Source organism: Phaethon aethereus, assembly GCF_964289735.1.
Source record: "Phaethon aethereus genome assembly, chromosome: 7".
In the NCBI taxonomy this organism is placed as follows: domain Eukaryota; kingdom Metazoa; phylum Chordata; class Aves; order Phaethontiformes; family Phaethontidae; genus Phaethon; species Phaethon aethereus.
This window is the reverse complement of record NC_138583.1, coordinates 41429056-41451518: the sequence shown is the minus strand read 5'-3', so window position 1 is coordinate 41451518 and position 22463 is coordinate 41429056. Positions and strand designations below refer to the sequence as shown.

The window sequence follows — 22463 nt, the reverse complement described above, 5'->3', positions numbered from 1 at the left end:
AAAATTAAAAATCATGGGGGGGGGGGGGGGGGGGAGGAATCAGCCAAACAACAACAACAAAATCCACAACACCGCAAAGAAAGCCCCAACCACTTTCAATGTAAATCAGGAGCTGAGCAAAGTAACACATTGCTTTAGCGTTACCCTGCGTGCCAACTTCACAAACCTAAAATAAAATAACATACTCCTAGAAGGAAAGAGGAACTAATAAAGGCTAATTTCTAGGGCTGGTGTTTTAACCCACAATGAACTCTCCAAGGCCAAGTGAAAAAGGACTTGTGTGAGAAAACACCTGAGGAGACAGCACTTGCTGCGGCGGCCGAGGACCGCAGGTCCTGCGGCCAGCAGCCTGCCCACGCCAGGGCGAGCCGAAGCTGGCAGGAGCCTCCCCGTTTTCTGGGAGTACCAAGAAATCTTGTTTTTCCCCCTCCCCACCACCTTTGAGTTAACAGCAACAGGTCATCCAAGCTAGCCCTAAGAAATCAGTATTTTAATAATGTTAATTTATCTCCTTTCACAACCCGTATTTTATTGAGCAGAAAAGGGGCAAAATCCTGGAGGTAAATGTAACACAGGGACTTTCTTGATGGGGAGCGGCAGGAGGGGACGTCGGTAAGCTGCCATTCACTCTCCCGGGGGTCTTCACGCGCCCATCCTCAGCAAGGGAAGAGGCAGCACGACAGGAAGGCGGCCTCACCCTCCAAGCATGTTAGTTTTATCATGCCAGCTACCACCTGTACCGACAACACTCAAATTGCATTTTACAAGCTCAGGGAAACAAAGCTCCATTAGAAGTGTTAGTAAACACTGCACCCTGTCACTGAAAATCCAGCCTTCTGGTTGGAAAGAGGCATAGACAGACAGACAGACACGCACCCCCCATGCCCCCCCCAAAACGCATGAAGTAACGACGCTTAAACAAGCTAGCTTGCTCCCACGCTCCCGTGAAATTGTTATTACAAGCTTGACTTCAAGATACATTGCATTCAACCTGTATACGTCCATGCACGATACTTGGAGACAAGCAAAATGCAATAAAAATCTTGCACTACCAGCATAAAACTTGCTGTAAACATTTTTAAAAAGTTGCCCAAGATGATGGTTCAGGAAATAAATAAATAAATAAATCCATTTTCAGGTAGCTGCTATGTGTAGTCACAATATCTTTGCTTGAAAATCAACTGGAAATCCATGTTATTTGTAATAACCCCATAAAGTGGAGCTGAATGCAATATACCGTGAGAGGCTCAACAAGAGTGTGGGAAAGGAATGGCAGAGTTTTAAAAAACACATGGCAAGTCCTTTACAACCAGGGACACATAGTGGCTATTTTCAGAGACCACTTTTCAAGTAATTAATATACTTTGAGAAGAAAAAGTCTTATTTCAGTAAGTATCTGAAAAAAAGCATATTAATCCCTAACACATAAAGGTCTTCTCTAAACCTTAAAGGATTTGCTAAGCATAAGTGTTAATACTTTGCATGTCTGCTTGGGTTATGTTTGACAGAGTTTCCATATGGAAACTTACACTAAATTTCATCAAGAGCTTTTACTTCGTTTAAAGTATCAATCCATCTAAGGCAATAAATATTTGCAGATATAGGAAATCATCACCTTTGTGGGTTACCCTCATACAAAGGGGTGAGAGAATTCACACACAGCTTCTCTCAAATGCTTATTTCCTTCCTGAATAATACATATTACCTTAATCTCCGACCCAATTCTGAGCTGTTTCTCTTTGAAAACAGCTATTTTTGGTTCACTATTTATATTTGTGGAAAATCCTGTTTGTTTTACTCATGTTGAAAGGCTCGAGGGTTCACTGAAGTTACTCACAAAGGTAAAAGTTTTAGCTTACAAAAACTCTCATGAAAACAAACAAAATAACTTCACAAACTGATGTTGGACATAATGGCCTCATGCTAATCAGCCAAGTTACAAAAGAAGAATAATCCTGCCATCTTCCCATTCCAGTTTTCCCTTTTACACAGAGTTTCTGTGGTATTTAACAAAAAAAACACTAAATTATGCGAGAAATGGACGCAACTATGCTAAGGCCAAAACTTAGGTTAATAATTTCAAATAATTTTAAAGAAAGATTATTATGACAAGCTCACATATAACATTTAAAATACCACCAAGTCATAGTGCTATGAGGAATCAGTCAAGTAAGCACCTGGAACCACATCTGGGGACCACCTAACCTCGACCTAGACCCCGCCTGAAGACAACCCCTGCTACCGAAGTCGCGGCGCGCAGCGCTGCAAACCGCAGGTCTGCCCCAAGGGCTCAGCCCAGGGCTCCTCCGGCCACGCTCAGCGACCCAGCTAGGAACGGGGGCAATCCCTCACCCCCCGCCCAACCTTTGGCTAAAACCGTATACAAAACTGCGAGAATCAGTACTTTTAAAATACCGAAGACTAGGTTCAAAACATGGGGAAAAGACACAAATTGAGAAGCTAAGTGCACCTTAAGCTTTTTGCTTACTGAATAAAAGGATGTGACAGAGTCCATCTTCCTCACCGGCAGGAAGGACTGATGTTCGTGCCAATGAGATACATATTGCTGCAACATAGCCCACTAATAAAAATCATTCTGAAGGCAGAAAACCAACAGTGATTGCATTTGGGATTTGTACTCCAGCTATTTTCTAGGTTTAAAAACTAACGGAGTATTAACCTTATTTTAAATAAGGTCTTAAAAACAACACATTGTGTTTTATAAATTTTAATCTATTTCCAGATATGCTAGTCCTAAATGTTGTTGAACTAGCGAAATCAGCAGCTCCTTGGTACAAATCCAGAAACTCGTGTGTTTTCATTTCCGTATTATCTCCAACGCTCCATGACGGAGCGCATCCAACGTTAGCAGCAAGGACCGCTCTTGCCGAAGCGGGGCTCCCCGCAGCACGCTCCGGCTCATGGGAAACGAGCTGCTCGCAGAAGCTTTCAGCAAGTTTATCGTATGGCTGCTGTCAGAAATGAAGTCACTTTTCCATAATTGCTGGGAATGTCTACTCCGTGTTTAAAAAAAGAACAGCAACTTTAGAGAAGGGAGGGGAAAAAAAAAAAAAGAAAAAAGAAAGAAAAAACAGTTCACATATGGCAAGCAGTGCTTCTCAGGGCCAGAGATTTAAGGAAGTCTTGCCAAATGAAAATGGCAGACGTATTTAAAAAATATTCAATTAAACAAAACAAGGTAGAACAGAAATAGCGCATTTCCTCTTTTTATAAGCTTAAGTCTGCTGCCAATGTTTGCAAAGGATGTTCAAATAAGTAAACAAGATGCAGTGATAAATGCCAGTGAAAGTCTGAAAGCACCATTAAATGATAGCAGGCGGTTTTTTGCCCCCTGCCTTGGTTTCACGCTCTGCAAATTTATCAGAGACAAGTCAGTCTCTCAGAAGTAAGGCGGTCTACATAGAGGCCATTCCAGACAACTGTGCATTTCAGTTTTTACCAGTATGCTTACTGAGCTACTTTACAGACAGCACAATATTCAGCGCCACTAACCAGGAACACCCACGATGGCCCTTTTCAGAGACCTGCAAGCACGCAGGCTTTTTAAGAACTGGTTCTCCCCATCCTTAACTTTCACATCCAGACCAACCGGATGCTGGATTTCCTCTTCAGACCACACTCATCACCAAACAGGGCCTCTCTGTCACCGGAATTAGGGGAGAAGACAGGGGCGTTACGTCAGAAGAGTGTACCAGACAGCACTGGAACTACCTGGCATTTTTTGGCACTAGCGCAGATTGTGGACACCTCACTGATGGTGCAGCTACTCACTGAAGTAATCTCACATTCGCAGCGATATTGTATAAGCAAAGCTCAGCACATTACAAGAAGGAAAAAAAAACCCCAACAGCAGAACTGTAGAACAGAGTCTATAAATACAAAACATATATTCCAAGCTAGATACCTACAGCTCTGCTAACCCAGCACACAGCAATTATTCACTTGTCAGGTGCACAGGAAATTTAAATGAGCTTTGTTAATGCCACATCTGTTGGCATTTGCTTTGCATTTTTCCACAAGGTAAAATGCTTGCTGTACTCGAGGTTCTGTATCAGGCATTGAACTTTAGGAAGGTTTTTCCTGACACTCTGTTTTCCCACACTGAGACCTTGTCTTCTCAGTAGACACTATCACTTACAATGCATTTGTACTGCAAGTTGTACTTGTCGCTGGGCCACAATCACAAACACTATGCTCAGCTCAGTTCAGTTGCTACTCCCATTTTAGATTTCTAAACAGTCAGCAGACCTTACAATACCATCAGAAATATTTACACAATGCAGCTTCAGACAAGGGAATTTCAATTTTATCCATCTTTGGAGCATGGGCAATAATAAGAGGAGCAGAAAAGGTGCAAGACAGACAGAAGGGAGAGCACTGCTCCAAGAAAACACACTGCCACGAAGTCTCGGCTACCCTTTCAAACACAGCTGAGGACAAGGAGGCCTGAGAGCTTTACCATCTCTCTACTAACACGTATGAAATGAAAGTTCACCGTGGCAGTATTTATTGCCACCTGTTCACATCGCATTTTCTTGAAGTTGTCAGGAGTTAGTTCCTTATAAAATAGTAAAAAAACCCCCAGAAAACAACACCACCCCCTACCACCCCACCCCAAAAGAAACCCACCACAAAACAAAACAACCCCCCCCCCCACCAAGCCACATTTCTAAACTCCGGAGATAAATCCCCATCACCCTGTTTACTGCTGTCATAGGAAACGCGAAGCTCTGGCGCCCGGTCCTTCGGCGCAGCCAGGGCACGTATGCAAAGCTGTCAGTGTGAAGAAGGACAAAAACCAGGTGTAAGTGAGGGGAGCAGCACTGGTTTTAGGACTGTTTCTGCAGATCTGTCAGACCACTGCAGCTCATGTCCACTGCTTGTCCCAGCGCCACTCACGCCGACGGGAATGGTAACCTAACAACGCTGCGATTCAGAGAGCTTTCTGAACTGAAAGGAAGGTCTCTAATAATTGAAGCAGTGTTTCAAAACCTCTACCAATCATCTCGCGATAGAAGCCGTGTAGCCTCTCCAGCTGTATTCTTACGACTCCCCATAGCCTACTTGGCTTAATACTTTTTCAAAGGCAAATTTTCCTGTAGACGATTACGTTCAGTGATCAGAGGGAACGTGTTACAGACTGACAAAGCTCAGCCAAAGACGGTCTCACAATAAAAAAAGTACACATACACTTTCCCCCCAATATTCATTCAGCGTGCCTTCCACCTTTGAAGGAAGTGAAGCATTGCGTAAGCTTTCCAGGAACAGGCAAGGGCCGCGGTGCTGTGAAAAGGCAAATCACCCCAGAGCTCGTTGACCTGTGAGGAGACCTTTTATTCATGAATCCTAGCACTCAAAACTGCACTTTCCCTCAGATACAGGACCGAGCACTTCGGAAGAATGCAGTTCCTACCGTCTCTACTCAGAGATCTAATAATCTCTATTTCCAAAATGAATTAAAAACCACCATTTGAATTCATGGTTACTTAAATTATTTGGAAAAAGAACACACTTGCCTCCAGTGGAAAGTCACAATTCATGTTTAGAGAGATATGGAAAAGTCAACTAAAGCAACTCCCCCAATTTCAAACTTGTTTTTGATGAACATACCTATTGTATTTTCACGTTATGATTTATTGCTCTAGAAAAAAATACTTGCACAATCCCACAGTTATTTTACTGAACCTAAGATTATACTTAAAATGATACACATCAAGTTGGGCACACGAATGAAAGGAAAGCATTCTTCTGAAAATTCAGACAAAAAGTACAGGAAGCCCATGAATGCCTCTAATCTGTTAGCACTGACACCATAAACTTCCCATTCTTTAACTTGACATATACTACTAAGGAAAAAATACCCATTTTAAGCCAGGAAAAGCATGAAAAATGAAACAACGCATGGAATAGCCTAATAAGCCTAAGTCTGTATGAATGTCGCATTTCAAAAACACTACTAGAACTTCCCACGTTAAAAAAAAAAGTTCAGTAGTTTTCCCACTTCTTTATACACTAGTTTAACGAGAACAATCAGCGATTTCCATTTTCTTAAAGCTTTTAAGTTCATGGATTTAATTAAGAGGTTTTGGAAGAAGTGCTGGGAAGACAAAGTAAGAACTCCAGCTCTGCTGAGATCTCCGGATAATGTCTTCACATTTTTCAACTAATTAAAATACCACTGAACCTGCCGAAAAGCCAGAGCGGCTGGAGGAATCTCCCTCTGGGATGGTACCACGCAAGGCAGTGTCAGGATTGCTGTATTTCAAGCCCGCGCAGTGGAAGCGCTACCTAACGCGTTTTCCAACCAGGGCGCCGAGCAGTGCCGTTAAGCGACCCAGGGACCCACGGTCCCTCCAGCAAAGCCGGCTTTCACCAGCGTTGAAGGGAGCTCACCGCGGGCTTGTTCTTGTATTTGGAACAAAACCCAGTAACAATATTCCTGCCACGTACGAGGCCGTGTAACATCACCGTTTAAGCGTCTGGGGTGGTTAGTTGTTTTGGGGTTTTTTCTTTGCTTGTGTGCGTTGGGATTTTTTTAAACAGATGTCTCTTAGCCAGGGTACTTGCTAAAGTTTCTGTGTCTGTGCCACATCGCAGTGAAACGGCTGTGACTCAGTCGGAACACTGCCCACCCTCCCCTGCTCCTGCCCTTGTCCCCGCTCCTACTGCAGGAGCGGAACCCCGAAACCACAAGCACGTTCGCAACACCGCGGCCCTCCGCGCGCTGCCGGGGCGCGGCGCAGCGGGGCCCCCGCTGCCCCCTCCACGCGCGGCCCCGCGGAGCTGCCGGCCGAAACCGCGGCGCCAGCCGGGGCAGCCGGCGGGGCGCAGGCTCGCTCTAGAAGCGCTGTCTGCACAGGCCGCCAAGGAAAAGCCCGACTTCTCCCTAACGGCCACGCTGGGCACGTCCCCTCCGGCACTTCCGAACTCCCAGACCGCCCCTGCGCCCCGCTGCTCCGGGCCCTGCGGAGCCCCCGCGGCGCGACCGGGCGCGCCGGCCCGGCGACAGCCCCTCAGCAGGGGCACCAGGACCAGGCAGGGCCGAAGCAGAAGCCCCACGGAGCGACGGACCGGGACCACTGGGGCGCTACATCAGCCCCCCAAAGCAGCGGGGGATCAGCGCCCCGCGGCCTGCGGGGCCCCTCCTTACACCTCTCTACACCGCTTCGTCCTGCCGCTTCGTCCGCCTGCGCCCTGAGCGGCGGAAAGCCCGCTCCCGCGGGCGGCCGCAGCGTTCGCCGTCCCTCCCTCCTCCCCTCCGCGGGTGGCTGGGGGAGGGCCGCCAGAGGTTGCCAAATCTGCAGGAGCAGCCGACGTTCGAGCACCGAGCTCGCAGGGAACGGGGAGAAGGAGGGACGGAGCTGTAAGTCCCCGCAGCCTGAAGAGGCTCCGCCGGCCTGGCCTCGCCTCGCCTTCCCCCGCGGCCCAGCGCATCCTCGACACCCGCCACGGCCGCCCGCGCCGTCTCCAGCCCCCGCGGCGCGATTCGCCCCCGAGAAACCGGCCGCAGCCCAAGGCGGCCGCGGGAGCCCCGGCCCGCGCGCAGCAGCTCTCCGCGGCAGGAGAGAGGCAGCGCCGGGCCGCGGCTGCGCGGTACGGGACCTCGTTAGGGCCTGCGGCGGTCAAATTTGAGAGCAGGTGTGGAATTTTTCTTGGCAGAGGGAAGCGTCTGAACCTGCCCGGCTGCCGGAGGCGAAGCCGGGCAGCCTCACCGCGGCGGGCGAGCCCAGTCCTGCCGCGCGCGGCGAGGCCAGCCAACCGCCGCACCGTGCCGCCGGGCTCGGGCCTGACACCTCGCTGCGGCCCGCCGGACACCACGGACACGCCGCTTCTCAGAAGTGATGCCGAGGTTTTTAAAATACTGGCAGAAGCTTCGCTCTCTGCCCTCCAGCTCTGCCAGATGGATCACTGCGAGCACGAATGGCGGCGGGTCATCGCGCCTTACGTTACCACATGACCGAACAAAAGTCTGGAATAGAAGAGGAATGCTCTTTTTGCCTTTTGTACTATGACATCTCTTCCAGTTCTCAGCTCGGTTCTTTGGACCCACCATTCTTCAAGTAACAAACAGTACTATTGCAAACAAAGCAGCAGAGAAAACAGAAACACCCCAGTGCAGCCGCCGTTCTGCTATCTAATCGCTTCCCGTCACTGAGCTTTGCTGTTACTTCGCTTGGGGTAAATATCATACTCATCAGCCGCCACTGACCCGCGCAGATCCCCTGCTCTTACCATCTCAGTCACTTGCAACCGTCTTCTGGCTCCTGCACTTCTCCCACCTTTTCAGTTCTGAAGTAATCAGGAATAGCCTATTTATTCACTATCGAAATGTCAACAGAAAAGCAAACAAACAAAACCCAATCAGAGCTGAAAGTCTGGCTTAGAGACTTCAGTTTCAGCACACTAAGAAAGCATATAAGGAAGCTTTCAGCAGATTGAGTGAAACTTTAGAAGCTGACAGACAACGTGCATGTTTTTCCTCAGGTTCTCGGGGAAGCAGGGCAGCCTTTGTTTTCAAATGCTCGTGTTCTAGCTCCTGGACCAAAGCCACTCTGCAAAGCACTTGGAAATGGTCTACATCCATAACAGAAAAGCAGATGAACAGGGAATGAAGATTTGCCACAAAAAGATGAACTGAGAAGTAGACAGTCATCTTCTGCAAGTGCTGGAAAGCCACAGGCAATGGCATCAGCAACAAAAAAGCAAGGGAAAAAACCCCAAACATGTAACGTCTGGCTGCACAGAGTCCCAGGCTGGTTGAGGTTGGAAGGCGCCTCAGGAGGTCACCCAGTCCAGGCCCTGCCCGAGCAAGGACAGCTGTTGAATACTGCCAAGGATGGAGACCCCACAGCCTCTCTGTGCAACCTGTGACAGTGCTCGGCCACCCTTGCACTGCAAAGGTGTTTCCTTATGAACCTTTTTTGCATGGATCCAGACGTGACACAAAGCAAACCCTCTAGCTGTTTAACATGGATTTTCATCATGCAACACTGAATATTCGCATACAAATGAAAAACCAATTAGTTTGGCAAAAGTTCATTATTTTGTGAGCCTTGCACCAAAATTCCACCTACTTCGTTGACAATATAGGCTTACACAGCCCTGTCTTCACAGGCATACAATGTGTTTTCCACACACACACCCCTCAGTAAGACTCTAATGGCATTGATAGCCTATAAGAACAAGCAGGTCCGTATGGCAGCAGTTCCTTTCCCACTTTTTCCTAAGGTATATTAAAGATCTTTGTTTGTTGAGATCAGTAAAAAGGTGCACAGTGGTCATAAATCACAAACACTTTTAGTAAGGATAGCTGAAGGGAAAAGGCTTTGCTTCCTTTTTGCTAAAAATTGCTATCCCACAAGACAAATGAGAATTGGCTTCATGGTCTTGCAAGCAGCCAAGCCTGGATAAGGTCTGTCCTTCCAGCCCAGAAAAACAGCATTGCTGGTTCATGAAAACAAACTTGCTTTAGCAGAAGATTTTTGGGTCACTTCCAGTTCTCTGAAGTGAGTGGGTTGGTCCTATCACACTGTTCCACCCAGTTCTTGACTCTTTCATGTGCCTGGCAACATCCGAGGTTAAAAATAAATTTTTAAAAAAAAACAGTTATTCCATTTCTTCCTCCAATAAAAAGTGTGATAGGAATTCTAGACCAACATGTTCACGTTGAACAGCTGTTTTTAAAAACGAGTTTGGATGGTGAGGTTGGGACACGATCAACCAAAGCTTTTGTCAAAAGGAACCTTCTTTGTGCAAATCTGCTGCAATAATGGATCCAACAACAGCTGTCGGCCCAACATTACATATAAAGGTCTTCTCTGCCCACTTAGCCCAAGAAAAGCAGTAATTCTGTGCCTACATAAACAAAATTTCAATTAAAATATAGCTAATGCTGGCTGATGGTACTTAGTGAATACAGAATTCCCTCAAGTCATTTTTTGGAACAATTTCTTTTAATGTAAAACACTTCAGACACGTAAATAAATGCTGCCAAAGACAGTTCTGCATACATTTCTGAGATGTTCCTATGGGAAAACTAGTTTTGCTTTTCCCACTGGGATCGGTAAAGCCTCTAAAATTGGAGAGCTTGCCACACCAAAAAAACCCCAGAAAACTTCAAAACAAGCTCCCACAGGATCACTGAAAAGGCTCTAACGAAAGAATTCAGAATTACGTCCTGCTCCCAAAGCCTGCCTGCTGCTCACGGTTCATCTACTGCCATGCTAGGAGTGCTAGCAGCACGGTACGGAGTCGCTCTGAAGAGTCCATCCATTAATATGCAGTGGCTTGCCGATACATTCAAGGGCAATAAAAAAATAAATACATCTCTTTCCAAGAATGCAAGGGAAACTGGAAAACGACGAGAGAACAAGTAGAGGCAGCTCTAGCTCATGCACAGTACAACAAACGAGTTTTGGATACGGCGTGTTCCCATGGTACTTAATGCCCGTGGTCGGCCGCTCCTTCTGCGGTGTGCTAGTGAAGCCTTTTAACGAGATCTGAACTTTCTAGAGAAAGGTGACGTTACTTAACATCCTGTAAACAGTCTTTGCAAGCCTTACTGAAGCGCAGACTGAGACGGAGCATCTTTCCCTGCTTTTACTTACTCCCGTAAGTAAAACCAAGACTTTTTCTTTTAAAGCTTGTCTAAAGACCTAGTTTTGTCATTTATTTGAGCTTGCATAAGCCAGAGGAACCTCTCATTAAGCAGGAGGCTCATATAGCTTGTATTAACTAAGCCTTTGTTTAGCCAGGAACTTCTCCCGTAATAAAATTTGGCCCGTGCCCACACAAGCTGTGTTGAAGTCAGTACGTGGTGCTTCTCTGCCTTCCTCAAGCTACCGAGGTAAGAACGAGCCATCACTCTGGGTCTCACCCATAGCCCGCACCCTCCAGTTACCCCCGACAGCTCGCTGCAGGCACGCAGTCTTTCAAGAGGGAAACACCGTGCAGCCTGCTCCGGCTGAGGGGCTACTCTCACTCGCTTGCATGCCATCATGGCTGTCCGCCTTACCGTCTTCAACTCCATAACCTTCATAGCATCCTTCCAAAATCCTCCAGTTTTCAGAGGGAGAGCCAGGACACCGCGCCTGCAGCCTGCCACAAGCACAGGAAAGCCTTCAGTGGCAGTTGGAGGCACCGTCATCTGGGGGATCTGGTGCCACTTGCCCGAGGTCACGCAGGATGCTTGTGGCTGAACACAAACCGAACCCCGGGTTCCACGGCCTGGACCAGCGCTCTCACCACCAAACTACCCTTCCTCCTGATAAGGACTGGAAAACACCTTTTGCCCTGAAGCAGTTGGGGTTTTTTCTGCAGGTTGTTTTGATGGATGGGCAGAGTCCTGGGCAGGGGCTGCACTGCTTCTCTACAGTGTGGACACGTGGTCCCTCTTTGAACGGTGCCGATTACTGGGGTCCCCGTACAGCAATTTGCAGCCATGAGTTCCGCAATCTAACACTCTATCGCTTCCAAATTTGTGCTTAATTTAATACCATGTATTTTGTGTTGCAAAGGAAAGCACCCAAAGAACCTCACTTCAGTGCCATTCAGAATACTTTACTCCTACATCCCCGAAGAGAGAAGTGCACGGCCTCTGTACGTGCACCAGCAAGCCATTACAAATGGACATTTTTTAATTCTGGCTCTCTGAGGACTGAAAAAACGTGGGTTCCTCCCCGTGACTAAATGCCGTGCTGCTAGCACTTCTGGAGCTGTCGACGTACAGCAAGCAGCAGGCAGGCTTTGAAAACAGCAGGCAATTCCAGATTCTTTTTTAAAATTCTTTACAAATGGGTTCCCGCAGGATGGCTGAGGTCTCCTGTGCCTCAGCCGAGCACCCTGTTTGGTTCTGCAGGGAAGGAAAGCACCGGTCGACCCCCTTTGCTGTCGTGTGGTGCTCACAGAGACCCTCCTTTTCTGCATTCTTTTTCATGCCACATTAAATTCTCTCCTTACTATAGTGTCTGACTGCAAACTGTGTAAGAAATGGAGATGAAACCAAGGGAAACCAAAGAGACTGAAAAGGCAGGGGCAGCAGAGGACCTAAAAACATCTATTTGGCAAGGAATACAGGCAGGATAGCTTTCCACTGATTTGGGAAAAGGTGCAAGAGAAGACCAGAAGATGTTTTACTAAGGACAAACCGAAACCTCATGCAACAATCCTTCCAGTCACAAACCACAACTTGAAACTAAAGTTGCTCCCGTCGCAACTCCGCGTTTGTAACCGCGTCCCTCGGCTGTCAGCACCGCCTCGAACTGCAGCACGCAGGTCTCCAGCCGAGCTAACGCCTGGTACCCATCTAAGTACCAGCAACAGTCACACCACCTAACAGCTGTCTGAGCCGGCACGAAAGCTACCGATGCCGTGACAGAAAACTTTTGGTGTTGTCGTGGGTTTTTTAAATTACTTTTCCTAGGTTTAATTTTCTGCTTTCAAGGATATTATCTGTTAAAGCTGACTGACTCATGAAGACAAGTGCTTAGCAGCTTGAAGACATTAAAGAAAACAATCTTAATTATATCTGACTTCAAAATATCACACAAAAGCAATGATTGCTTTCGTTTGCTGTCAGTAAATGCTATCATTTTAGCATCTTTTCCAATAACGTGTTAGAAATGGAAGTGATTAAATGGTACATTTACATTAAAAAATTACGTACGAATAATGAAAATAGTGCTAAAAGAACGTATTGAATAACTACTACCACATCATTGGAAAAAAGGCAGTAAAAGAAATATTTCACTTTTAATACTCACTCTTCCCCAGTCTGATGATTATTTTGCTTAATCTGACCTTTTCCACAATATGAAATAACTTATTTCCCTGGAACTTTCATCAGGGGAAGACTCCTTGTCACTTCAGTAATAAGGATGCAAAAAGGATGCTACATGACTCTGTGATAGGCCATTCAAGCAAAGGCAGAAAGTCTTGTTTTTCCGTGACCACCACCATTCTCTACCAAAAGACTAAAAATAGATGGTTAGAAAATATCGAATAAAGTATTAGACTATGCTAAAGTAGATAAGTTTTGATAACTTCCACATACCAAAAGCATACAACTGTCTTGCAGCCAGACCTGCCTGCCTGACTCTTCCTTCCCCCCCGCCCCCCCCCAAATTAAGAGGGGAGTTTAGGGACAGAGTTTAGGGACAGAGGACAAGGTAAAGCTGAGACCAAAGCAGCGGGTCTGTGGTGGAGGTGGAGCGGAGACGGCTCCCAGGGCGCATACTTAAGCCAGACTATTTTCCAAGGTACTTCAGTAGCTGGATTTCCTCTTCGCACGTGGATGCCAAGGAGCGGTGCGTTGCTCTGCCCTGCTAGAGAGGAAACTTCGGGTTTAACCTTGTGGCATCGCCCCTTCAACAGAGAGGAGACGCTCGCTGCATTACAGGCAGTGCAAGAACATTTTGAAGCCCAAGAAAAAGCTCCACGAGGAGCCGTTTAGTAACACCAGGGGAGTTACTTGACTGGAAGAGCGTTGTCCGGCTCTGTCTCTAAGAGGCTGGGCCCCCGAGGACGTGCGTTAATAAACCGGATCCCCCGCAGACGTTCCAAGCCCTGCTGCGGCTGCACAGCTCCTGCTTCACGCGGCAATGAGCCACGCGTTCAGGGTAGCCGAGCTCGCCCGCCTGACGGCTTCCGAGGCGCGCACAGAACCGCGGACGGAAAGGCTGCTTTTCTCAGCGGCACCCTCACTTGAAACAGTAAAGGTGAATCGGGGCAGAGCTTGCGGGACGAGGTAAGTACACACGGTACAAGAAAGGGAAAGAAAGCACTTGAGGTGAAAAGAGGAAATACACCTGCGGGGGGTGGAAGATATGAACAGTATGATGAAATAAGTAACAGAAAAGGCAAAAAGAGAAAAAGTAAACAAACAGATCAGCCTTTGAGAAAAATCATGAAATCTGAGGGCTTGACCGGTATTCTATGCACAACTCTCTTTGAAGCCAAATTCCGTGGTAAGAAAATTTGGGATGAGTGATTTGTAACAACAACAAAACCTTTAAAATTTGACCCTTGTGAGAGTGCTCGTACAAGCTAACAAACCAAGAGATTCGCATGTAAAGTGCTCTTCCTATGGTGTCTTACTCCCATTGCGTAATTTCATATTGAAATATTTTGGGAATTAAATCCTCTTAAACCATCACACTGATACACTGGCAATTTGTGGAAACCCAGCAAGTTACAAAATGCTAACTCTACTCAACCTGCTATAAAACCACATTAGCAGAAAACTATATTGTGCACTTTGCCATTATTGCTTCCTCACGTAACCACGTGCTCTTGCCGTTAATGATAACACTTTATCAAAAGAAGAGGAAAGATGGTCTACAAGATAATCTTCTGAGTTTCCTGCTTAAGGGAGGCTAGACACTGTACAAGCACCTTATTAAAACTCTTTTGCTCAGAGAATTGTAAAAATATCTGCTGAAAAGAAAATTTGTTATTATTTGTCAGAGGGAAAAAAAAATTATCTTTTAGGCATACAACTCCATCTTGGAGGAAAAAAACCGCCCTCTGTGTTGCCTGTACTATTACTGCTCCAATCTTCTTCAGCAAATTATAAGAGAGCTTTTAAATCGTACAGGTACGTGGCTGCGCAATAACGTGTCACCGCTTTACTGCACGACTGCTTCAGGTCTCGATCCTCATCTACACTTAAAAAGGAGAATTTGCTCCGCAACTGACTCGGCTACCACTGCTTGTTGCGCCTGGGGGCTGAGAGCCAAGGGCCGGCTCCGCGCACCATCGCCGCCCCGGCCCGCGGGGGAAGCGCCCCCGGACCACCGCACGGAGCCGGGCACGGGGACGGGTCACCCCGCCGGCACGCGCTGCCGTGCCCTCCTCAGCCTAAGCTGGGGACGCCAAGCGCTGAAGGACGTGGGAAGCCGGCACCCGGGGGTCTATACATCAGCACGAGCATTTAGACTTTCCCCAAGCAGGCTGCAAAGGATCTAAGGAAGACTGCGTCAAAACCGCACGCTCGCGAAGCGCATCACTCCCGCTGTCCGTGTGGACGCTATCGCCTACCTAAAGGCGAAGTGAAGAAAGAGCTACAGACCGGTATGATCCGCCCCCAGAAAGTCCCCCAGTGTCTTCAGAGCACGAGTATCAGCCAAGTCACCCCTGCGCGCCTGGAAACGGCGCTTCAGTAGCGAAGACCAGCACGGGCACAACTGCCGGCGCAGCTCCATCGCAGCGCCCCAGCGCTGCGGCGGCCCGCGCGCGTGGTCCCTGACTTCATCCCCAGTCGCAGAAGCGGAAGAAAAGCATATTCAAACCAAAACGCCTTTTCACGGCAGCAGATTAAGAACCGGACACGAAGCGAGGGCTCTTCAGCGGCCGGACACCACCATGCTGGGCCACCACTCAGCTTTCTTCAGGTGCACGTCTGGGCCAACAGCTGTATCCTGCTGGCAACGTGTTACCAGCAGTTGCGTTCTCAACATTCTCAAGATACAACAGATCCCTCAATTATTAAAGTTTTGGTTTGTGTTCCCTCCCCGCAAACTCACAAGCACTGCAAAGGGTAACAAAACCGTTTTCTCCTCCCCACCATCATTTTCACAGAGCTCAAGAAGTTTCAGGTACTACCAAACTCTGATCTACCTCTAAATTTCACCTCCTGCAAAAGGTGGTTTTGAATCAAGTAAAACAAGAGTCTCCTAAAAACCAGCATAAGCATGAGTGCAGCAGGAACCGTAAGAAAAAAGGTGATTTGAGATTCTGCCACAGAAAACCAAACAAGCAGAAGGTGGCAGCGACATTTAAGAAACTACCAGTGGCACTCACACAACAAAAAAATTAAAATCAGAACGATGACACCAAAATAACCAGAAAATAGAAAGTGAGGAGTGCAGAAATAGATAAGAAAAAATTGAGATTACTTATTTTTAGGATTCCGTGATAGAGAACGCTGAAAAATGCTTTTTTGTTGGCCTTCTACATTATCGCTCAAGAGTCCGTCTTCCCAAAATGGAAGCCCTCAGTCACGAGCGCACCATTTCCCGGCGTCTCGGGAAGCACGGTGGGAAACCAGCCCCGCGCCGGGCAGCGCCCGGGCCAGCCGGCCCCGGCTGCCGAGCGCCAGGCTGGCCCCGGCGCACTGCGGCGGCCGCCCGAGGGCTTTCAGGCCGGCCGGACCGACCCTTCCGAGGCCAGGGCTCCTTCTCCAGCTGCCGGCAAGCTTCTGGGAGCACAGCGAGAGGAGGGGCGTGTTCCAAAGCACGCAACCCCCGGGGAAGCCCTCCTGGCCCCTCTGCCCCCAGCTACCCCACCGCTGCCCTCGCCCCTCGCCGGGCCAGAGAGCGCGCATCAGCCTACCCCTCCCCAGAGCCAGGCGCCCGCGGCGCCGGCAGGAACACTCCCTGCGCCTTCCCGCATCCCACGGAAGCGGCGCCTTTACCTGGGCACATTTGTTTGGTCTTCCCTTCCACTCCAGGTAACATCAGCACAGCCTGACGCGAAGGATGGAATAAGTGCTCCTCAGCAGTGAAATAACGTTTTTGTTTTTTTTAAATCACAATGAATCAATTACTTTTATTCAATTCATAGCTACTACATTGAGTGAAAGAGGATGCCTTGACTTGCAACAAGCTAGTCTTTAGAAATCTTCTTTAGAAATCAAAGCCTAATTAATACATTTTCCATCTTACCACATTTAAATTATTCCACAAAACCCAAATAATTATTTGGGGGGAGCCAACAACAGACCCAAAGCCAAAAACGCCCTTATCGTTACCACCTAATACCAGCTAAATCCACAGATATCTAATATCAAAATAAACCTACACCCACTGTTTCAGGATCGGAAAATTAAGATCAGATGTGATAAAGAAACGTTTACACTGTGATCACCACCCCTTAGAAGAGCAGGGTGTTTTTAGAAATTATTATGGAAAGTACTTCAAATTCAACTGACAGACTTCAAGTCTTAACAGAAGTAAAGGATATTCCAAGTTCATACTCAGAATTAAAGCAATAAATGTACTTATAATACTACTACTACTATTACAAATAGGACTTGGAACAAGAAATCCCACCCTCCCCTTTGTGTACTGCATGAGACAAGGGGACTCTCACCCAAGTGTGGAGCAGGTTAAGGCCCCTCGGGCATGCGAGGGCTTACTGCCCCGTCTCGGCACCGCCACGTGAAGGCTCGTACTTTGTATAGTCAACGACAACACAGGTAGGACAGTAATGCTGTTCGTCATTTAGGGATCTTGAGTATCAGTACCCTAGCACCACACAGAAATCCCCTAACCTACTCTCTCGCCGCCTCCTTTTTTAAACTAATAAAATTACATGTTCTGTTTAGCTTTTACCTTTCTCGTCATCATTACACTGCTATTCTGGCTTCAGTTTGTCCTGAGAATTTAGGAACTGTGACTACGTCCCATTAGAGAAGAGCCACGTTAACATCCAGTGGTATGAAGACAGAAGCAAACATTTTCAGAAGCACCTACCTGACTTAGGCTCATATATTCCAACTTCCTTTGAAATTGGAACAAATGAACTATTTTCCAACCCAAGCAGAAGTGCTGGAACTTGTACGGCTAAGTCTGATGGGCATATTGCAAACCTTTACCCTAAAGATCTAAGCCCAGAGGTTTAAACAACAGGGATTGCTAAAATCACCTAAAACTGAAACAGAGTAAGAGGATAATCAGAAAGGCACAATTTTCAAGAGTGAGCACTACGGTGTCTTCTTAGTGTTTGTGACTGCACCCAGCTAAATATGCAAACAGCAACAAAGCTTCTGTGACAACGGGAACTTGCAGAGATCTACATGTGCCTCCATCCAGCAACCGCGCGGCCAGCGGCGCGCGGCGAGGAAGGCTTCCCCACCACGTGCAGCCCCGGTCTCTCTGGGACCCCTGCCAGCCGGCAGGGATGGAGGCAGGGGCAGAGAGGTGGCAGAGCAGTTTGGGGACCCGCTTGAACTAAGGCCAGGCCCACCGCTCGCCGCTCGTGCCCCTGCGCCTGCAACCCAGGCTGCTCTGCTCCTCGGGGAGGACCCTCGCTCCTCGGGAGGGTGAGCTCGCGCCGTCTGACAGCTCCCACGGGCCCCAACGTCAGCCGCTCACACCCGACCCCCAAGCTTCTGTCCCACGGGGAAGCCAAACAGCATTAAGCTGTTTAAAAGTAACTGAAGAGGACGAGAAGGATACAACAGATAGGAAAAAAAGACGGCACGCTGAAGTCATTAAAGCCCTGTACAGGAAGGGCAGAGAGGTGCCAGGCAGACTGGTTTTGTGGCCACTACAGCGGTAGGCTCATTGAAGGGTAGATGTGAAATTCCGCCAGTGCGGATAGAGGAAGCAAAGAAGGAAAGGAAATTGGGGAGGGAGAGAAAGAGAGAGGGGCTCGTAGCATAGAACGCTTTGGGTTGGAATGGACCTTTGAAGATCATCTAGTCCAACCCCTCTGCCATGGCCAGGGTCATGGGGCGGGGGGGGGGGGGAAGAGAGTGACCCACAGGTAACCTGAACTCCATCTTCTGTCCTTAGCAAGAGTACACTGTGATAAAAAGCAGGAAATTTTTATACAGCAAGACAAACATTAAGCACTTAAGTAAACATGAACGTACCAAAAAAATCATAGGCATTCATATTCATGAGATGCACGTGTTCATCTAACTTTGAAGAATATTTGTAGATCTAACACTGCATTAACGCTTTTAATGAAGCAGCAAAACTACTCAAGGAATGAAACAAACCCAGCACAGTCCCTCTTCACTGTTAACGTTTATTCATGAGCTCCCAGGTCAGCACTGCAACAGGTTATTAGTGGGTGCGCATGGCTGGCAGGAGCAAACCAGTGTGTTACCATAATTTGCTTCTGACAATCGAGAGCAAAAAATAGCAACTTTCTCCTCTTTGCAGAAGTGTAGCCAGGTCAGCAATACCAGTGATCTAGGAAATGCTATCCCACCCAGGTGAACGTGTCTACCAAACATATTTTAAATCCTTCTTCTATAAAATACTGGTCTCGGCTAAAGAGCGTTTGCATGTACAGCATGTGCCAGCCAAGTGAGCAGTACTTCTACAACACACATCTAAAGCGCAAATCATGCTGTTGCTGCACAGCAGCGTTCAGGCTACTTTAAACAAGTCGGAGAAAGGTTCGTCACAGAGGCGATACACCAGGGTTTGCTGGCGTGGAGAGGGGGAGCACGGCTCCTGCGCCTGCGGGTAGGAGCAAGAGCGCAGCCCCGGAGGGGCTGGGCAGCTTCAGCAGCAGGAGACCCATGTCACCAGAATCCCCCTGCCTGGTCCCCTACGGCTGCCTTTTACGCAGGGGCACCTGTCCTGGAGAAGCCCCACTGGAGGCTTGGCATAGGAACGCTGCCCAGAGAAATTCTGGCCCGCGATGGATCAGATCCCCAGAGCAGGAGGGGGTGGGACTGTCAGTGCAGGCTACTCGGACCAACTCTCGGGGGTTTCTGCGCTGTGTTGTGAAAATGTGCACCATTATGCTACCCTGAGGTCCAGCAAAATTTGTCTGAAGATGTGGCATTCAATTAAAATATGAATCACCAACTGAAATTTGAAATCAGAAATGGAAAAAATGCATTAAAGGAACTGGAACTGGTTTTCCAGCTCAGCTTAGGTAAAGCCTGTCAAAGCACAAGTCCTTGTTCATAACTGAAATCACTTCAGGTCATAGCAGAGAAACTTATTCCTCAACTAAACAGGAAGAGCCCAACAAGCAGAAACAGCCACTGACAGCTCCAACATGTAACTCGAAAGCTAAGTCCACAAACCAAGCTAATGTCATCTTTGTTGTGCCTGAATTGCACCAACATTACTCCAGAAACCTGACTGGGCAGTCGCCAGTCCCAACTCCAACAGCAACAAACCAGAAGCGTAATCACGAAAGTTCAGACCAGTCTTTCCATTCCCCACCCTGCAGTGGAACATATCCAAATAAGCCTGGTTCTGTTGCTGTAGAAAACTAATTTTCCATCGCAAGGGAGTCGCTTGCTAGAGCGGAAGCATTCCCCTCTTCGGTCACGCCGAACAACAAACAACAAATACGCTTCACCTTCTCTGGGAACGCCAGCGAGTCTCAAATACTAACTAGGAACAACCAGGAAATCGCTTAGTTTGACAGCACAGGATTTCTTCAGCGACAGTGCTCCAAAGTGGCTGCTTTTGTCACTCTCAACCGAAGGAGAAGGCAGGAGAGCACTTTCAACACAGCGTTTGGCAGCGTCTGCCTCAGCAGATAGCGGGCTCAGGTCAGACAGAGGTATCATCTGTAGGCCCTGGCGATGGCAACAGGAACAGAGAGCAGTCATGACCTGCACAAGTCCTGCTGGACGCCACGCGGCTTTACTCACAAGTAGGTACGGCACAAGCCTAAGGCCATAATCACAAAAATTATTATGAAATGAGTATTTTCACAGTGTTCACTGGCACATTTAAGTGTGAATATAACCGGGGTGATCATTTGTCAAAAGTTCACTGACCTTGGTGAAAACACGAATTGCATCCTTTGACTACATGTGTATCAATCAAAGCGTGTACTTTAGGTCAGCCTTCAAGATGATGATAAAACCAAGAAAACACTGAAGATAGGGGGGAGGACAGGAAAAAAAAAGCATAGTTGTTTACCGTAGCGCACCAAGCGATTTGAGCATAGGGCTGGCACAGGAAGCGAAGCCAGTCTCAACGCACACAGCAAGAGCAACACGCAGCGCAAGTCTGGACCCAGCTCCCTGCTAGATGCTCGCTGCCTTACGAGCTGCGCACCCCTAGAAGCGCTCCCTTTACGGTACGTGACATGCCAGCATTACGCAGTTCCAGAAGTGCTTTGCCTCCAACTTCAACAGTGCCAGACCTCACCCGGGCGCAGCCTCGGGGCTTCAGAAGCCGGGCTGCTATTCCAGCTATTTGCAACTACCTGCCTTAATTCACACAAATTTACAGGAAAGCCGCCTCCTCCTCGCGTAACTGCTAGTGGTACCAACTGTTGCGCTCGTCTTGTTTGCGGCGGCGAGAAGGACTCCAGCCGGTTGCCCGAAGACGCTACGCTGAACAGAACCCAGGCGGCATTTTCGTGCCCGGACGTGCAGAGCGCGCTGGGCGCAGCGCCTGGGGCAGCCGCCCCTGCCGAGGGCTCCGGCAGGACCGCTTGCGGGCAGGATCTACGCGTCCCCCCCGACGGGGCACCCCGAGTTCCCCCTGCCCTGACCTTCCCGGCCCTCTGCACCCGCGGCCAAAGGGCCCGAGTCGGCCGGGCCGACGTCACACCACAGGGCACGACCCAAGCAGCAGCAGTAAGAAGGCAAGGGCACGCGCCGCCGGCACCAGCCGCTCCCCCAGAGGCTGCTTCGCCGCCGGCTCGCTCCGGGCTTCCAGAGGCGGCAGAGCCCTGCCGCCGCGCTCCGGCAAACGCCCTGCGCACCGGCCGGCTGCCGGGGTACGGAGCGGCTGCCGGGACCCCCCCCTCAGCCCCGCGGCGGGCAGCGCTGCCCGCCGCCACCGGCACCCGAGCCCGGCCGGGACCGGAGCGGGCGGGACGGGACGGCAGCCGCGGGCGGGGGGAAGGAACGGCGCGGCGGCGCTAGGACCGGCGCGGGGCGGCGGCGCTGCCCGCGGGGACCCCAGGCACCCCCCCCCCGGCGGGGCGCGCGCGGCCGCGGTACTTACGTCGTCAAAGAGGGACCCGACGTTGGCCGTCACCAGGAGCACCCCGGCGCCGGCCGCGGCCCCCTTCACCGCCATGGCGCCGGCGGCGGGCGGGCGGAAGCGCGGAGCGCGGCCGGCAGCGGCGGCGCTGCGGGGAGCCCGGGGGCGGGCGCGGGGCGCTGCGGCGAGCGGGGCGCCTGGCCCGCCCCGTCAGCGCGGGCGGGCGGGCGGCGGCGAGTCCTCCCGGCGCGGGCAGCCCGCGGACATCCGCGCCGCGGCGGGCCGGCCGCCCCTGCGGCTGCTGCGGGGCCGCGGCGCTCAGCGGTCGCCCGCCGCCGCCGTCGCGCTGCTGCCGGGACGGCTCCCGCCGGCGGAGGCTGGCGCCGGGCCGCGGCGCATGGCAGGTCGGCGGGACGCGGGACCGGGCGGCGGGGCTGGGCTGGGCGCTCCCCGGCGGGGCTGGGCTGAGCTGGGCGGGCGCTGCGCGCACCGCGCTGCTGCCGCCGCCGCTCCCGGCTCTGGCGGCGCGGCGGGCGGGCCGGGCTAGGGCTCTGCGCCCGCGACGTCACAGCGGCACCGCGCGGCTCTTAAAAGGGCAACGCCAGCCCCGGGGAGGCGCCCCGCGGGAGGCAGCCGGCGCTGTCCCGCGGCCCGGCCGCCGCCGAGCCCCGCTCGCCGCCGCCCGCCCCTGCCGAGCAGGCAGGGCAGGGTGGCCGCGCCGCCGCTCCGCCGCTCCCCGAGCGGGGCCGGGCGGGGCGGGGCCGGCGGCGGCGCTCACCTGTGCGGGAGCGCGGCCGGGGC

General features: G+C 50.1%; 1 protein-coding gene across 1 annotated transcript in view; it reads right to left on the bottom strand.

The window, feature by feature from the left end:
- INPP5A (inositol polyphosphate-5-phosphatase A) overlaps positions 1-21758 on the bottom strand; it is a gene marked incomplete at both ends in the record, with an annotated part of 254642 nt that extends 232884 nt beyond the window's left edge. The window contains one exon of the mRNA XM_082001927.1: positions 21684-21758. Within this exon, the coding sequence (XP_081858053.1) occupies positions 21684-21758 (75 nt within the window). The remainder of the gene's footprint in view (positions 1-21683) is intronic.
- Between the last annotated feature and the right edge of the window lie 705 nt (positions 21759-22463).